Here is a 19,066-nt window from a genome sequence, read left to right on the forward strand (position 1 = left end):
GTGCAGCTGGAAATTACCCTTGGCCTCAGGCACACCCACTGAGGGATCAAGACCCTGAACTGAACAGGATAGTAGAGATGATCAAACCCATGGCTCTCACAAAAAGGAGACTATAAGCCAGAGGCCATGAGGTGGAGGTGAGACCTGTGGACCAATGTTCCTCAGGGGACTGGCTGCCGGATTGCATCCTCTCTGCTCCCTGTCCCCCGGCCCAGTGCCTGGCCTAGACTAGCCCTGAATCCACGTCTGCTGATCTTTTCACACTCTGGGGAAAGGGCAGGACAAGAGGCCAGGCTTGTGAGCTCACATCAGAGGTCAAGTTGGGGAGACTGCCTCTGGCATCTCGCATGCCTCACATAGCCTAGCACTTGCACCCTCATTCCTTCATCATGAGCACCCCAAGACCGTGTATTGAGGCTGTTCCCCAAGATCTCCATCCAGCACATCTCTTACTGCCAGAAGACAGTGGTCTCTTCTGGTGGACTCACGTTCATGCTGGGTAAGATATAGGTCTTGGTTTCCCTATCAATTGTATGTCGTTATTAAAATCAATCCGTCTCCCCAACTTCTCACCTCCAAGGACCCTTGTGAGTACCCTCCCCCTACAAAGCCCCTTCAGTTTGAAAAGCACTGCAGATACTCTGTGCTGGTGTCTAAGGCCAGTCACGTACTGAGCAGGTGGAGTTTGGCCAGTGACCACATGCCACGTGACTCTGGTGGCAGCATCTTGTCCACCAACCATGACCTGGAAATCCCAATGATGTCACCTGCAACCAATCAGAGCTTCTGATGAGCGCACACTAACCTAAGCTATCACATAGAGTTAATTTAATTCTAATTAAAAGCAAAAGAAAAACCTTGGTGTTTTAGTTAGCTTCATCACAGGTAATGGAATACTGCCCGTGGGCTCTGTGAAATGTTCAAAATCTCTCTTAGCAACCTGCTGCAGTCTTTTCAAGCATCTAGCTGGGAACCACTGGCTGGGTTGTCTCTAAGGGCCCCTCAGCTCTGACTCTCTGAACATTTTCTTGCCTGCAGTAGGGGTCTTGGCCCAAGGGACGGAGGAATGGTAGGGATGGAGGCCCAGGGCTGGGGAGTCCTCCTGGGGCTCTAAGAATCACACCAGCTGGGTGGTCACCTACTCTGCTCATGCATGGCCTGGGCCTGACCACACACTATTAATAACAATGCAGGGACAGCCCATCATCCCAGAGCTGTAAGGACTCTAGGAATCACCTGGTCCAGCTACCTTGTTTTACAGGTAAGGAAACGGAGGCCAAGAGAGGGAACTTGACTTGCCCAAGGCCATCCAACCACTGAGAGGCAGGGATGGGTTTCAAACTTGAATCTTTTGGCTTCTGTTTCAAGCACAGGATGCTAACAGCCTCCCTGTGGTGAAACTCTATGACAGCTTACACTGCCCCTGCTCATACGGACAGCACACTCACCACTGGAGCACAGAGCATCTGGAAAACGTGGCCCTGACCTTGAGGAAGGGCTGCCTGCTGAGACCCAGATGCTCTGAGCCTTTCTGAACACCTGGAAACTGATGCCTGAGTATTCTTACATTCCCACCCATCCCCATCTCCCTTCCGCACAGCCCACACCCCCAGCCCTGGAAAGGGAGCCTTCCACCGCCCACAGGGACAGGCCCCCCAAGGTTCCAGCTTCTGCTGGGGGAAGCTGCCAGCCCCGCTTAGCGGCTCCACTCCATGAATGGACGATGGATGCGAATACCTCCTCTCATCCAAGGGCCTGTTAATTATAGATGCAGCATTGGCTATTAACATCTTGAACTTGATTTGAAAGAGCTACCGGTGGAACAGAACCCTTGCAGCTGGTCCTGCTAAAGAGATGCAAATCTCCCCTACACCTTCTACCTGCCTCCTTGCACAATGTGGCGGCACAGGCCCAGACCCCGGTGGGTAATGACTTATATGTTCTATTAACTTTGTTTCAAGTGCTCTTTATTGAATTTTCTCCCCTGCAATATGCTGCTTTGTAGTTTGGCCCTGTTCGGGAAAATTAATCAGCAGCTGGGCTTCTTGTGAGGCTCATCCGTTTTCCTTGCAATGGGCCAGAGGTTAATGAGTATTTTTTGGAGAGAAAGGAGGAGGGGGATGGAAAGTGGTTGACTCTCCTCCCACAAAAGAGGGAGGCGATGTTGCAGGTTCATCTCTGGGTCCCTTTAAATGTGTTCTGTGGATAGGAAGCAGTGTAAAGAGATTGGACCTGGGCTCTCTACAACTAGGCTAGGGTGGTATATATATTCTCCCGTCAGCCTATTGGAGCTCAGCTGAGAGGACTCTGGGAGAGCCAGTCAGGGAAGCCACTCCTACCCACATGTCTTCTGGTTGGAGAGGTACAGATGGTTTAGGTAGGAGAGGGCCCTGTCTCTAGGGTCAGGATGCAAGGATTGAAGTAAGGCAAAAGCACTGGCTCACGGCAACATGGCCTCATTCATCCATCTGTCCAGCCCACAGAACTCTGCCAAACATCTACTACACAGGCCAGGCACCGTGACACGCCCTGAGTCTCATAATGATGACCCTGGACTAGATGTGACCTAAGGTCCTATTCAGCCCCCACCATATTCTCGAACCTCCCTCCACCCTCCAACTTCGTAACAAGGGTCCCTGTCACCTGCTATCAGTGGCACTAGCTGCAATCATAATGTAGTTTTTAAAAAACCCAGCTCTAATTCACTGGATTGTAAGTTCCATGAAGGTAGGGACGAGGTCTGTTTTATTTACCCCTACGGCCCCAGCGCTAGCACAGAGCCTCGCCCACACTCAGTGCTTAGTGCACATGGACTGACTTAGTTCAGTCATCCCAGAAATGGTTTTCAAGCACGAGCATGTGTTGGACACTGTGCTAGGCTGGGGACACACCGTGAGTGGAACAGAGCTTGTCCTTACCCTCATGGGATGTACCCTCTGGTGGCTAGAGCAGGGCAACGCACGGGATGAGGCTGTGGTATGAGAAGGATGGAGGCTAGTCCCCTTCCAACATCCCCACGACATCTGCAGGCAGCCGTTAGTGGCCTCCCTGATCTTCCGGTTGCTTCTGTTCCTCCCCCTCCCCTGTAACCCTTGGAGGGTCAGGGCCACCAATGCAGGCTGACCTGGGTGTCTAACATCCTATCAATACCAGCAGCACACATGTGAAGTACACTTTGTTTTTTACAAGGCTCCCTGCCAGGCAGGTGTCCACATTTGCCAGCAGAGTGCCAGCCATTGGGCTGTTGGCTCTCCCCCTGCCTACCCTTCTCCATCATCCCCACTCCCAGCCCAAGGCTCCCAGCTCCAAGGCTCCCAGGTGGGGAGCCTCATTTATAATTTTCCAGGGAGAAAGAATGACACATGGCCCACAAGGCAAAGAGAGGATGGCTCAGACCGAACACCAACCATGGAGGGCTCTCCAATGCGGAGCAAACCTCACTGGACCTAATTAGTGTGTCACTGATAAAGCAGCAACTGACAGTGGATGCATGTTGGGGAAAAGAAACTCTGCATAAGGTATGAGGAGAAGAGGGTCAAAGAGATGAGAGGGAGAGAGGGATGGAGGTCGCATATCACATCCATTCCCATCCCTGCCTTCTCATGCTGAGGAGGTAATGCCCAGGGTTATTCTGTCTAGCCCCCAAGGAGGATGGGTGGAAAAGGGCTGAAGGTTAGGACTGGAAGCCTTATGTCTGTCCAAAATGAGTTGGCTGTCAGTGACCTGAGGCTGCTCTGTACAGCTGTGCAAGCTACACACTGCACAACTCTAGAGGTACTACTCACAGGACAGTCTTTACACTTTGAGTATATATTGCATCAATTTTCTGACAGATATCAGTAGAATGTCTTGATAAAGGGATGCCTTTTTCTAATGTGCACAAATGTGCTATGTAACTCTGAATCTTGACGAGTCTTCCCTGGAAGAGAACAGACACCTTCTAATAGGTCCCAAACAGATACCAAGATATTTCAGAGAGACCTTGAGAGGTAGTGAGAGTGGTCGAGGAAGGACATTTGGGCTCAAGTTAAAGCCATGCCACTTACTGGCTGCAAGACCAGGGGGTCCTCAAGTGCTGTCTTGGTTAAAAAAAAAAAAGTTTCTGTTCTGGTCTGCATTGCTGTCCTTGTCCTATCTGTAAGTCCCCTCCCCTTCTCCAACCTGCTCCTCCTGGGGAGTCTCTTCTGAGCTTAGAGATGGCATCACAGGCTAATAAGGCCTCAAAGAGCACTCATGAGGTCTTTGTATCTTGCCAGGTGACTCCCAAGTCTAAAAGCCCTGCAGAGTTCTTGCATGCAGAGGAGAGGGGGAACAGGTGTGGGCAGGACTCTGGTCCTCACCCCGTCCACACCCCTGCACCCCTACAGACAGGGCTGACCTATTGGCTCAGGACAGACTGCCTATGGCAGGTACTAACTGTCCTCTGTTCCCTTCTATTCTTAGAATAGCCCTGCAGGGAAGGCATTACCTTCCTAGAGAGAGAACCACCCTAGAGAGAGGCCAAACCAAGGCTGGAGGGATCAAAATACCCTAAGTCACTGTGGGAAAGGGGCCAAGAGACCCCACAGACTAAGCTCTCCCCTTGACCTGGCCACCTTGGCTGCTGACCCGCTGGCAATAATGGGGACCCAAATGTCCCCAGCACCTAGTGCGTGCCGGTAGCTTCCTACATATCAGTTATTAAATGTATGCTGATGGCTCCTAGGAACTTCAGCGGGCAATCTTAGGAGGCATTTGTCTCTTGTGTCAGGAGACTCCTGAAGCCCCCATCTTTACAACTTGGAGGAATAAAGTTAAGATGGTGGAATGACAAAGAAGAACAGGACCTGTGAGCAAGAGAGAGCCTGGAGAGCGAGCTGACACCCATCAAATACATAGATCCTCCGAAAGAGACAGTGCTGGATACAGTGATGATGATGCGGACGGCATTGCTGGTGACTGAGCATGCTGTCCGTGTGGCACACGTGGCGGGCCTCTGCCCTCGGCTGGAAGGCCTCGCTTCCTAAGACGGCCTGGCTTTCTGGCTCTAGGCCTCATCTCCCTCTCCCTGCTTCTCCTCCTGTGTCCTATGCCCACTGAGGGGCTGGGCTGGGGATGGCTCCAGCCACAGAGGATCAGGGCCTCCCCTGCAGGCCTTCTGAGAACAGGACAAGGCTTCCCTGCAAAGACTGGGCCCAAAGCTTCGAGAGTCCCTGGACACGCTCTGATGGCATATGGCCCCAATCACTCTGCACTAGATTTCTTGATTTCCTCAGTGGTTTTAGAAACTGCTGGGAAAACATTGCTTCTGAACTTCCAGGAGAGCCTATTGTGGGACATCAAGGAGAGGGCTTCACAGGCTTTGAGAACAGTTTGCAGAACACAGAGTGGGGCAGGGGCACAAGATGAGACAGCCATGGGAGGGCCAGTTGGTTCCCACTTGGGACACTACTTCAGATGTTCTGCAGTGTTTACGGGGGGCCCTGTGTGCGTGTGTGTACACTCCTGATGCATGTCATGTGAATAATACACGTGGACCCTGCATATACTAGATGCACATGTGCTTTTCATGTGCTGAAGAGCACGTCAGGGATAGGATTTACGTCTGCTGTCCCAGGTCCTAATTTGGATGGTAGATCCTCGGGGCCACCATGTGTGGTCCATGCAGTGAGTGAGTTATGTGTCAGGGTGTTCTGTATCAGTGGTGTGGCAGCTGTGGTTTAAGCTTAGCATCGGCATGTTGGACATTTGGACCAATCCTGGCCATAGAGCCCACAGGATGATTTGTACAGGTGGCGTTGAGTGTGGAGTGTATGGTATGGACATGCGGGATCCATGTGAGGGATGGGATATATGAGGGGTGTGTGTGTGTGTGTATCACAGGACCCAGATCCTCGGAGGTGGTGGCTGGGTGGTATGGGCCCAGGGCCGTGGTCTGCGCAGCTAGAGTCTCAGTATATTTATAGTGTCCCAAGTGGGAACCAGATTATGGGAGACAGAGGGTCCTACGGATTCTGATGGGGGGTGCTTACCAGGGTCCAAATAAACTGTGGACTACTCATGATTTAGGGGATGCTTTTTTTTAATGTTTTATTTTTATTTTTGAGAGAGAGACAGAATACAAGCAGGGGAGGGGCAGAGAGAGAGACACACACAGAATCTGAAGCAGGCTCCAGGCTCTGAGCTGTCAGCACGGAGCCTGACACAGGGCTTGAACTCATGAACCGTGAGATCATGACCTAAGCTGAAGTCAGACACTTAACTGACTGAGCCACCCAGGCGCCCCTAGCAGATGCTTCTAACTGACCCGTGCATTTATTCAACGTACAGGAAAGAAGACTGTGCGGGCCTGGGAGGGGCCAGGGTTAGGAAGGAAGGGAAGAGACACAGGGATGAATCAGACAGATCTGCCCCCACCCCCCTGGCGGCTGTCTAGTAGAGCGGACAGAAACACCCACAGTGCTCTACCAGAGTGGGCATGCCAGTGCACTATGGAGCGGTTATGTCCCAAAGGGAAGAGAGCAAGGAGGCTGTATGAAGAGGTGGAAATCCAGCCGAGGCTGGATCCTGCACGGGCCAGGTTCGGCCAGAAGGATAGACAGCAAGGGCATCCAGGAAAGTGGCAGATCGGACAGAGGTGCGGTGGCAGGGCCAAGGCTGGCTGAGTGGGTCTCCAGGGCAAGGCGATCTGTTAAGATCTGCTGAAGCACCGGGGCTGAGGGGCGCGGGTGGGACAGGTGCCTGGAGGTCAGACTGGCCCAGTCAGGAAGGCCTTCAGTGCCAGGTTTCAAACTGTGCCCTAAAGACAAAAGTGGGTCCCACAGCAGGTAAGTGACTCAGTGTTCCAGTTTATTTTAGGAACTTTCCTCCCCAAAGGCAGGGGTCTGGGCCCTCCTTTCTGGTTGAGAGAGGTTAAAAACCCAGACCCAGGCAAATGCAATCACTTATGGATTGTGGAGTCAGTCATTAAAGAAAAGCACTTATAGGCCTGACTGCAAAGAAAGCCCAGCAGGGGCGCCTGGGCGGCTCAGCATGTTTAGTGTCTGGCTTTGGCTCAGGTTCATGACCTCATAGTTTGTGAGCTCGAGCCCCACATCAGACTCTCTGCTGTCAACACAGGGCCTGCTTCAGATCCTCTGTCCCCCTCTACTGCTCGTGTGTGCACTCGTGGATTCTCTCTCTCTCAAAACTAAAATAAATAAAAATTAAAAAAAAAAAAGCCAAGCAGTTGAAACTCAAGAGGCTTTTTCTGGGGCACAGAAATGGCGTGGAGGTGGAAGAGGGCTGCCCTTACCCACACCATCCACTCCTCGTATCCCCAACTGCTTAAGTCTCTGCTCCTGTCTAAAGCAGCTGCCCTATGGAGTTTTCTGGCTCTCCGAGGTTTCCTCAGCCAACTTCTCTAAGAATGCTTCGCTACACATAACGTGGACCCAGAAGGTGATTCTCATTTAAGGCCCTGAGATCTCAGGGGAGCCTGGTCTGAAGGGAGCCATGGAGTAGGAAGGGAGGTGGCGGTTTCCAGCCTGGGGCAGAGCCTGTCTGGGTCTGCAGGCCAGGGAGAAGAAGGGAGCATGGTCCCAGAGGGAGACAGGGCTGGAGAGTCTTGTCCTGCAGCATTTGCCTGGGGAGCAGCTCAGTGCTGGGCTGGATAGAGATGCTCAGAGCTGGATAACCATTCTGAGCCTGCTCCCATGTGGACAAAATGGCAGCAGTGACATGTCACCCACAGGGTTGTGAGAACACATGAGATGATGAGATGAGAACACATGATCTCTGACATTTACAGAACCCTTGGCATTTTTTTTTTCAGCTTTCATGGAGGTATAGCTGACAAACTTGGGGGGAAGCTATTAACCTCTCTGCATCTCAGTCTTCCTGTCTGCAAAATGGGGAGTGCAGTCGTACCTTCCTCCAAGGGTAGCGGTGAAGACCAAGTAAGTTAATGTATATGATCGTCTTAGAACAGTGCCAGGCCCGGAGGAAGTGCCATAAATACTTTGGGCACTTTGATTGTTACACGCGGTCCGTAAGAACCCAGGCCACTGCGGATAGTAAGGAAAGGAACAGATGTACCTGCTCTGGGCCACTTTCATGCTCTGTTTCCCCTCACCACCAGCCTGCAAGGTACTCCCCTTGGGGGGTGAACAAAGTGAGGTGTACGACGAGTTGGGCCTGCTATCAACTACCACATTGGTGAGATTCGCATGTGGGTCCCCTGGGCTCAAGGTCCCTGCCCTCCCGCTATGCCAGGGGGTGTCTGAAGAGCCCCGGGGAGGGATGGGAGCCAGCTTCTACTGCGCACTCACCATATGCTGAGTTCTTAGAACCCGATGTCCCCGTCCCCTCACACAGGGTACCCCGGAAGTCAAGGGTGGCACCGTTTTCATCATGCCTCTTGCTCAAGACTGCAGTGGTTCCCTCTTGCCCGCTGAATTCATCGTGTCCCGCACAGTCCCCTGGCCCCCCCATACCTGCTCTGCTCCCACTCCCTCCCCTCACATTCCCTCCACCCCTGCCCATCCGGGCCATCCAAGGCTGAAGGCTGGGGTGCCCCTGCCCAGCTCCCCCGTGCCTGTCTCAGGAATGAACACCCCTCCTCGGACCTCTCAGGAGAGGTGAGAACAATCATTGAGTAGTGTTTTTGGAGACAACTTAGGAGTTTTTGTTTTTGTTTTTGCATTTACTCCCGTTGTTAGTTTCCTCTCAGCCCCACCTTGAAGTAATTTATTCATGACCTTTTTCTGCAACATCTTTCATTTTCCAGACATAATCACATCTTCTGGCAGGAACCCCTTTCCCTCCTGGGGTGCATAATTACTGCTGCAGATGAGATTATTGGCGCTAATGACTAAGTGGGGGAGGTGGCCAGGGAGGGGCCAGGCTGAGTGGGGTCTTGGAGCTGAGGGCAGGGGTGCAGGAGGGAGGGGAGTGGGTCCTTCCTTTGTTCCAGACCTGCAAGCCTGGTGAGGGCGTCAGTCTGCACCCCTTCATGCCTCCTGGGGCACACACCCTGGCACTTCGTCCAGTCCTTCCCAGAAGTGTTTCCTTTTAGCTTTACAGCAGCCCCTGGATACAGGGAGCACCTATCTTTGTAGCAGATGAAGTGAAGACACAGACGGGTGAAGCGACTTGGTCCAGTAGTGAGGTGGGAGCAGAGCCAGGGTCGGAGCCCAGGTGGGCATCCGGCTAGCCTTCTCCGCAGCACTGACCTCCTCTTCCCACACAGCTGTCCTGAGGGGAGCGTGGCCTCCGAGCCTTGGGTCTGACTCAGTGTCCTCACAAGTCATGTTACCCTGGACCCGACTTGTAACCACTCTGAACTTTGGTTTTCTCTTCTGTGCAATAGCCCTAACAATTCTCGCCTGCTTTCCTCATGGAGGGGGGTGGGGGTGAGGGGCAGTGCTGTGAGACTAAGAAGCCCAGGTGTGAGGCAGCTGGGTAAGCCAGGAATGGCCGCCCCAAAGGGAGGGAGGGAGACTGAGGCCTCCCAGCCTACCTCCCCTCAAAGACAAAGTGAGGGAGAGCACTAGGTTCCCACGGAGAAATAAGGTTGCCAGGGGCCATCCCCTTTCCTAGGAAAAGGCCTGAGGGAGTCTCTAAGCTGCTTATTTACCACAGATCCACAGTCCTCCCCTCTCCAGTTTTTGTTTGTGGCTCAAAGTGCAGGCTCTGGGTTCACACAGCTAGAGGCTCAACTCCTGGTGGCCACTCACCACTAGAGAAGTTGACTTCACCTCTCTGAGCCTCAGTTTCCTCATCTGCAAAGTGGGGATACTGATAGCCTGCACCTCCAAGGTCATCGTGAGGATTACATACAATGATGAAGAGGGGACCTTGCCTAGGGCCTGCTCAGAGCTCCGCATGTGAGCCTTCACACCCCACTCGCTCATCTGCTCCCTCCAGACCTTCCCGGACAGCATCCCTGACTTGTGGCCCTGTCCAACTCTCCAGAGTCTGTAGCCAGGCGCCTGGGAGCTGGTGGGGACAGACACCCCAGCAGCACTAGAGACTTGGATGAAAAGAAAACTGGGGATGCTCAAAGCATGGATGCCTCAGCTCCAACACCCTCTTCTGCTTCATAGAGAGAGCTCCGGGCTCTAGGCCTGGACCAAAGCCCCAGCTCCAGACCCCAGTAACGAGGGCACTGATAAAGACATGAGGAACACAGCAGGAAAAGGATGCTCTGTCATGGGGACGTCTGCTTTTTTAGAACAGAAGAGTCAGCGGTTTTCCCTAATAAAGCCACAAACCATGGGGTCCCAGAGGGAAGGCTGGACTCAGCCTCAGTGACATAAAACCAATTTTCCCTACTTTGCTCTGTGGATGAATTGCCAACATGATTTAATACGCCAGTTACCATTCCCCCAACTGCTATCTCTCTCTTTGCCCTGGGTAAAATCAGTAGATGTCTGTTCTGGCAACAGCAAACTCAGGAGAAGGAAGTAAAGGTAGAAAACACATCAGACTGGGAGTTATGCCATTTGATTTCCATCCCAGTTCTGCTATTGAAATGCTGTGTGACCTGGGATAAGTCACTTTCACTCTCTGAACCTTGGTTTCCTTTTTAAAATGAGAAGGTGCACTAGGGAAGCGCTGAGCATTCTTCCCGCTCTGCCATGATGAAGAATACTTCCCATTTGGTGCTCACAATGACCCTGAAGGGCAGGCACTATTAACCCATTTCACAGATAAGAAACTGGGACTCAGAGAGGCTGAGGACATCACTTAAGTTCACAGAGCTGAGGGACAGACTTGGGATTCCAACCCAGGCTTATCTGACCCCAAAGTCCATGCTTTTGCCTCCAGTGTATCATCTCTATACAACTACATAAGTAACCTCGACTTTCCTGAGCATTTGGTACAGGCCAGGCTTTGTTCTAAGCATTGTACATATTTATCTAATCCAATCCTAAGAACACTAGAACACAGTATCATTATTTACCCTGTTCTGTAGATGAAAAACTAAGGCTTGAGAAGCATAAGTAACTGGGCCAAGGCCACCCAGCAGGCAATGACAGGGCTGGGATTTGAGTCCTGGAGTGTGGTATGTATGTGTTTATATTCTTACATCATTTCTGCTATTTTGCACTACCTGCGCTCCTCTGCTCACACAGGCAGGGCGGCTAGAGGGTGAATTCCTCATCTCCAGTGTAGCATCCAGGAAAATCTTTTACTATAATTAGGAAGCAAGTCAATGGCGGGGCAGGGTGGGGAGGACATGAAAAGCTTAGGGCTAATAGCCTGCAGACCTCAGGCTTTGATAAAGAACAAAATAACCGGAACAGGAAAGGCATACACGTTGTATACATGTCACCGGGCTGTAATTTCTCAGTCCACATTCTCTTCTGGTCCCACAGCTGTGCTCGCCCCCTAGTTCCAGCTCACGAGCCACACAAAAGGCAGACACACATTTTGTCCAGCTTGGGGGTGGGGGCTGGGGGAGAGTGATGTCTTTAAAGGACACCACAAACCTTGGAGGAAAATGCAATCACTGCTCCACTGATCTGAATTTTCATAACTCTCACCCCTGTCCCGCCTTCCCTGGCCAGACTGGCTGAGGTTTGCATATGACCTACCGACAGCACAGAGAAAAAGCAGAAGAATGTGGAAAGGAGTTTGTTCATTTGGGTGATGGAGTGCCTGCTCCCCTCGCCAGCATGCAGGGTTCAATAACAGCAGACAGGACTTCAAAAAATTGCAGCATAAATAGATGAGCCCTTTAAGGTAATAGAAATTCTGTCATCCAGGGGAGAAATATAGGTCCCGGATCCCGTGGGAGGGGACACCAGGTTCCTCTTCCCCGCCTCCCATGCTCCCCGTACCCATTATAGCCAGAGCTGAAAGGAGCATCTGTGCTGAGCAATGACCAGAGGGCCCCTTATCTCCCAGACACACGGGTTCCATGCAGGGAGAAGGTCTGGGAAATCGGATCGCTGAAGCTGTGGCGACTGCACAGGTTGTTTGCTGCAGGTGCCAAGGCAACAGCAATTAGTCCGAGAGCAGTAGAGGAAGCTTCATCAGGCTGGCCACTTAGGTGAGGCCTTAATTAAGGAAAGCTGGTCAGCAGAGAAGTGGGGGTGGGGGGTGGGGGGTTGCTGAGAAGCTAGCCTTCTCCTCCCATGATGAGAAAGTCTATTCTCGGTTCTGTGGCTGCCCTTGGGAACCCAGGAGCCCCCATCAACCCTGCAGCTCCTGGCCAGAAGGAAGTTTCAACTAACTCCTCTCTCCTCTTGCTCCCCTTTCTGTCTGGACCCCCAAAAAGGACCAGTCAATCTCTTCAGGTAGGGAAATGCTGGGGGTAAATAACAACAATAGCAGCAGCAGTATTAATGACAAAAATAATGGTATTAATAAGCTAACTCTTCTTAAAAGAGTACTAATATGCCAGGTTTTCTAGTTATTTTGTACATGTTAATTAGTTCTATCAGTCCAGTAATCCAACAGACTTTATTATTATTTCCCTTTCATATATAAGAAAACAGAGGCACAGAGAGGTAAAACATCCTGCCCAAGGTCACACAGCTAGTAAGGAACAAAGCTGGTATTTGAAGTCAGGGAATCTGGCTCCAGAGTCTCTGAGTAACCACTATTTAATATTGCATAAGGTAGAAAAGCTCACTCCATTCCACCACCCTCCCCCAAAAAGAACCAAACCCAGAAAGGATGTTAGGTAACAGCTGTTCAAATCCCACTGCAGCTACCTGTTATCTGAACTGCAGAAAAACCAATGGATGTTTTCAAGCCTCAGTCCTGCTGGCATGGTCTCTTAAGAAATGCCATGAGTTTCTTTCCTATAAAGGTCAGTTCTGGAAACTTCTGCTTTAAGGGCATTCATTGCTCTTCCCAAAAGTTTCATCCATTTCAAAGTGAGTATGCTGAGCAAGATGCTCACATGGTAAACATGGGCCAGCGGGGAGGCAGCTGGAGGAATAGACAGACTCTGAGTATGAGCCATCTGCTATGGGAATAGAGGAGATGGAGGGCTTAATTCTGAAGACAGGAATATTCATGGAAGGCTTCATGGAAGACGCAGTTTGATCTTAGCTCTGAAAGGTTGAGAAAGATTTTCATGGACAGAGATAAGGAGAGCGGGGAGGGCATTCTAGGAAGAGGGAAAAGCTTGAGAAAAGGCATAGGCAGAGGCTCCAAAGCATTCTGCTGTGGCCACAGCAGAAGTTTGTGGCAGGATTTTAGCAGGAGATCAAATTAGTTGGACTAACTAGTTTTAAGGGCAGGTTATAAAAGACTAGGATTTGAGTTTTGTTTGGTGGGTAATGAGAAACCACGCAGAGGGATGATGTGACTCCAGCCTCCAAGTGGATAGACAGCTCCACTTAGTCCCCTCCACAACAGTTAGGCTGTTCCTTCCTCACTTCCTGGATCATCCCTCATGTGGACACTCCTAGGACTCTGCCATCAGAGCCTCTTGTCATGTGACCCTCACTCTGCCCTCCTCGACTTCAGTTCACCCAGCTGGGTGGTACCCTAGCTTCTAATAGGAGGACAAGAGTAACCTTGGAGGAGAGGCTTGTGGTGGCTGGCCAAGGTGCTGAAACAATGCCACTCCCAATTTTAAGCCCTCTCATTTTAATGATTAGTTCCCATACATACCACTGTTCTGTTGCATAGATAATTTCATTCCCATTTTACAGATAAGAAATAGAAGCCCTGAAAGCTAGCATAATCAGAGATAGGAACCCGGTTTCTCACCTTCTAGCCCTGGGCTCTTTTGCCCCATTCAGCAGGCCCCAACATAATTCAGCAAAGCATGCCTCAAGTAATTACACTGGCATTGCCAAGCTAACATGTAAGATGCCTAGACTTTACTCCTACCTCCAGCTCTATGTTCATTTCCCCAGGTGTGTCCACCCACTAATGCTTCCTGAGACTGACCATTCAGGGTGACCCACAGGTGCTTGGGGACACCTGCTTGGAACCACAGCTGTGCATATTCATGGCTCTGCTTGTTCCAACGGAACCCTGGGTGTAGCTCATCTTGACACCCTCCTTGATGGGAGGAGTGCTGAGCTTGGAAGAAACACTGTTTCCCCCACTACTCTCCTAATGCACCAATAACCACTACCATTTTACCAAGTGCTTACTGAGTTCCAGGCACTGAATCACAAACTTTCCATATGAAGCTTCTCACTCTCATGGCAAAGTCTACTCTTAATAGATGAGGAAATTCAGGCTTAGGTAGGTTAAGTGACTTGTCAGTAGACAGAACGGGAATTGGAAGGCAAGGATCTGAACTCAGATTTGTGTGGTTCAATGCTGACCTATCAATCAAAGTCTGTCATCTAACATATGAGAGCTCAGTGGCTCCCACCACTCCTGCTTTGTGATCCTGGGCAAGTCACTTGTCCTATTTGAACTTCAGCTCATTTTCAAATTGAAGAATGTGAAAGTGCGTCTCTGCGGGACTCTTGTGAGGAATGGAGAGGAAGCATGTAACAAGAACTTAGTAAGTGTTTGTTGCTAGTGTGAATATGATTATTACTGAGCACAAACTCTTTGGAGGCTAAATGGATGTCTGATTAGCCTTTCCATACCCCCAGCTGTCCCCCACCCCCAAGTCCTTGGCAGGGTAAATGTCTAGTGTTCTGGGGAGGAAGGAGAAAGAATGTGAAGGCCAACACACCCAGGCTGCCATGTGGGTTTCGCTTCTGCCCCATATTCTCATGGCCTCTGCAGGGTTTGGGGACCACCTGGCTGGAGCAGGCATATCACCAGACTCTCAAGGGTGGTTCTCACTACCTTATTAGTTTTCTTCACATCCATGTTGAGTCTGAGACCATTCTCAGCCCTCATAGACTCTGCTTTAATAAAGCTATCCCTAAATCCTCGCTAAAGAGCCCTTGGCAGGAAGAACTCTGATGGGAGGGGCCAGCTGAAGATGTGGCCTCACATCTGTTACCATGTTGGCTACTCACATCCAATAGCAGGCAGGACTGATGTGACTCCATCTTAAAGAAGAGGAAACTGAGGCCCAGCAAAGTGAGGCAACATGTCCAAAGTTAGTGAGCCTAGGATGAGGTCTCCAAACACGCAGAAAATGGTTCTTTTAATTAGTCTCTAATTAATTGCTCATCCTAACCATCTTTCAAGGAAAAGGGCAGCTGCATAAATTTATAGATTAACTAGCAAATAAAGGCATTCCTAATTATTATTGACTACAGGGCATTCTGGTGAAGGTCTCAGCCAAGTCTGCTCTGCTGATTGCTCCAATCCCCAACCCTGACCACAGCTAGCTAATTGCAGGAAGATGCATTCATTCAGAAGCTGGAGTAAAAGCAACGGTAATGAGTTCCCCCTTGGAGCCTGGTGCATGCAGGAATGAGTCACACTGGATGAGAACAATTGACTGTTCTGTAATCACCTCCAGCAGCTCCTGCTCAACACCCAACAGGGCCCCAGAAGAGACTTTCCAGGTATAATGAGGCTGGGCAGGAGGAGATGGATGAGAATTCACAGGGTCTCACCAGGGCAGTTTGGCTTACAATCTGTCTTAGCCCCAAGCCCCAGGCAGGTGGGATTCCACAATGAGGTAATTCCTGCAAGTGCCAAGTCTCTCAAAGTTCAAGGGTAGGAAGTCATTTGCATTCCCAGATGGAAAGAAGAGAAGCAGGGGACTAGCCTCTAGACCGCAGGAGCCCTGGCCTGGGGGCGGGGGACAGGGCACACAGACTCTGGCCTCCTAACCCTCTGAGAGCCCTGATTCTCCCTTCTATTGAGGAACAGTGACTAGGCAGGCAGTTGGGGTGTATGTGAAAGGGGAACACAGGACTCTCAGCAGTCCCACAGATGATGCATACAACCTCAATGAGCCTCCTCTCCCTTGGCTCTCTCTCTCACACACACACACACACACACATCCCTCCTTACTCCTACTTTCCTTGATCTTCCCCGTAAGGGTGTGTTTTCTGACATGGTCCCTAGAGTCTGCCTAGTGGACCATCTTAGAAATCGGTGGGTTCATTTCCCCCTGCACACTTACCATTTACTGATGGAGGAACTGGGGCTGTGTGAGAGGAAGCCACCTGTCCAAAGTCATAGTAGCCAAACTGGAATGAGGGTCAGAATGACCCCACTAACTGTCTGGTATGATCTGTTCACTTCTACTCAGTCTCCCAACTATTCTCTCCTACTTAAACTGAAACCTAGGGCACACAAATTTTTCTGTGGAAATTATGGCCAAAGCTCACACCAATGAAGATAAATAAGAAAGGAAACCTACAGGGGGAACAGACTTTTTTCTCTTTCAAAGATGTCGCTGGAATTCATTTTCACCCAGTTTTATCTGCACCAGGGAGGAGGAAGAAGGAACCAAACAGAGTTTTGTTCTATACACTAGAGCAACCTGCCCACAAAAGACACCAGGCAAACCCACACTCCCATATTTGTGACTAGAGCTTCGTCATAGATCAGTGGATCTCCACCTTGGCAGCACACTGGCCTCAACTAGACCAAAATTATCAGTGTTCTGGGAGGGGGGCACAAGCATCAGTGTTTATAAAGCACCCCAAGTGATTTGAATGGGCATCGAAAGTTGAGGACCACCCCTTCCTACTCACGGTGAACCCACTGACCAGCAGCACTGACATCACCTAGGAACTTGTTAGAATGCAGAGCCTCAGGCCCCACCCACATCGACAGGATTGGGACCTGCAATGCAATAGGGCCCACCGCTGATTCATACATGCACTAACGTCTGAGAAGCACTGAGGTGAGGTACTTTATATATTTCATCTCTATACCTGGCAGCGATTTTGCAAGGCACGTGTTCCATTCCAGAGATAAGGAAACCCATCCTGAGAGAGGTTAACTCACTGGTCCAAGGTCACAGTGGTGACAGGACAGCCAGGATGTTACCCCAGTCTTGTTTCAAAGACCCTTTGTACTGCACAAACCACTTCCTACAGCACAACCAAATATATGGCCCCCAGAGTGCTTGGGTCCTCAGACCCACTGGGCAGGCCCCACCTTCAATCAGAATTCCACCTCCAGTGTCAAGTTCCCTCACCTCATAAAAACCAGCATAATTCATGAGAATATACAAATAGTAAACACATCGGGGAAAGGTTCACGCTCCCCAGTAATCAGAGGAGAAATGCAAATTAGAGCAACATCGAGGAGCCATTTTCTACCGATATAATTAGCAAAAAAAAAAAAAAAAAAAAGGATGTTAGCAAAGTTGTTTTGAAATAGGTACATTCATACATGGCTGGTGGCAGTATAGATTTATACAACCCTTGAGGAAAGTAATATGGCAACATCCATCAAAAGCCATAAATATATTATGCCCACTGACCCTGGGAATTCACCCTAAGGAAATAATTCAATAGGAGAGGAAAAGCTGTTTGTAGGAAGATGCTTATTGCAACATTTGCTGTGAACATTGGAAACAACTCAATATTCAGCAGTAAGGGAATGGTTGAGTAAACTGGGGGTACATCAGCTCCTGCAGTGTTATGCAGCTATTTAAAATGATAATCAAAGCAAGTAGAATGCAAAAATGTTTGTGCGTTCTGTGGTTATTATGATGTAAAAAGACCGTGTGCATAGGATCTGGACAGGGAGGAGCTAGGCAAAAACAACTGGTGTTTCAGGGTGAGGGGACAATGGAAAGCCCCCCTCCTTCTCTTACATCTACAATTACAGACCTTAGTATAACTAACCCGTTGCGAACAGCCTGGGGACTCTCTGGTCAGAGGTCTATCTCTGAGGCGGGGCATGGAGCCACTTCCATTCTTCATCCCTGGGCCAAAGGGCCACATTCTCAGATTCCACTCAGAGGTGGAAGGAGCTGGCCCCTCCTCCTCTGTGTGGGGGGGGGGGGGGGCGGAGCACGAGGCTGTGGGAGACCCTTCCCATCTTACCATGAAGCCTGGGGCACAAGTACAGCTCCCAGTGATGCTGTGGCAGTCGGCGCCGTTCTGACAGGTGCAAGGCAGCTTGCAGCCAGTGCCATAGTAGCCAGCAGGGCAGGACTCATTGCAGTGGTGGCCAGACCAGCCTGGCTGGCAGGTGCACGCTCCAGTTACTGGGTGGCAGCTGAGCAGATGAGAGAAGAATGAGGGAACAGTTTGGACAGGGAGGCAGCCACGTCCCACCCTCTGCCTACCCAAAGTCTGGTCTGCCAGGGTAGGAGGATCAAAGGGCCTCTCAGGTTAAATACTTACTCCTTGTTTGTTTGTTAGAAGGTGCCAAGGTCAAGGTCACATGGTCTTTATGGCCCCAAGAAGCTGAGGCTCATGATAATTCTATAATTTGCCTAAAGTCACATAGTTTGTAAAGGAAGGAGCAAGATCAGGTCTTCTGACTCCCAAAAAAGTGCTCTTTCTCATACAAATACACAGAGTCCAAAGAAGAAGGCAGCCTTTTTCAGTCCCTTCCCTATGACTATGATATACTGAGCCTCACTCACCCTGTGCCCAAGGCAGATGCCTGGTGAAGGGGCAGGTGCGAGAGGGCTGCAGAGAGACCTAGTGACTCTGCATATTGTAGGTACTCCATGGACATTCGCTAAATTAAAATGAGACCTCAGAGCAGATGTGATCTCTCCCCTCTGGCAATATCTGCATGGGAGAGGATACCTTCCATTTGGGCTTTGCTAGGGCTCTTGAAGAGTGACTGTGATAATCTCTACCTCTGATCTGTCTAGGCAAGAGGCAGGGGCTGCCTGGCAAGACCTCTAGAGAATAGGGCAACCTCTGGCTGATCCAACCAACAGCCAATATCTTTTCATGATCAGAGAGGATGCTGGTGTGGTGCCCATGTGCTTTTCAGAGCTTCAGTGGGGGTTTAACTGACCATTGACCCCAGCTACTGTGTCTGAAATCCATCACTACATTCACTCAGAGCCCACACTTCCCTTGGGCTGCTCCCAGCGAGAGCATGGCATACATATTAAGGTTGGGAGATCTGAGACTCTTCTGATGGGCAGTTTGGTTTAGAGACTCCTAATCTTGCCAGACTTGCTTAGAACTGTGATATAATCTAAGACTTTCCATCCAGCCTTCCTTCCTTCCTTCCCTCTCCTTCACATGGGTCAGACCTGCACTGCAGTCTGATATTTTCTGAG

At 50.4% G+C, this 19,066-nt stretch overlaps 1 protein-coding gene across 2 annotated transcripts in view; it reads right to left on the minus strand.

Moving 5' to 3' along the window:
• MEGF11 (multiple EGF like domains 11) overlaps nt 1-19,066 on the minus strand; it is a 310,492-nt gene that overhangs the window by 38,805 nt on the left and 252,621 nt on the right. For both annotated transcript variants that reach the window (XM_029952659.1, XM_029952658.1), the window contains exon 10: nt 17,862-18,036. In XM_029952659.1, coding sequence (XP_029808519.1) covers nt 17,862-18,036 — 175 coding nt within the window. The remainder of the gene's footprint in view (nt 1-17,861; nt 18,037-19,066) is intronic.

This window comes from Suricata suricatta, chromosome 9, assembly GCF_006229205.1.
Source record: "Suricata suricatta isolate VVHF042 chromosome 9, meerkat_22Aug2017_6uvM2_HiC, whole genome shotgun sequence".
NCBI classification, from domain to species: domain Eukaryota; kingdom Metazoa; phylum Chordata; class Mammalia; order Carnivora; family Herpestidae; genus Suricata; species Suricata suricatta.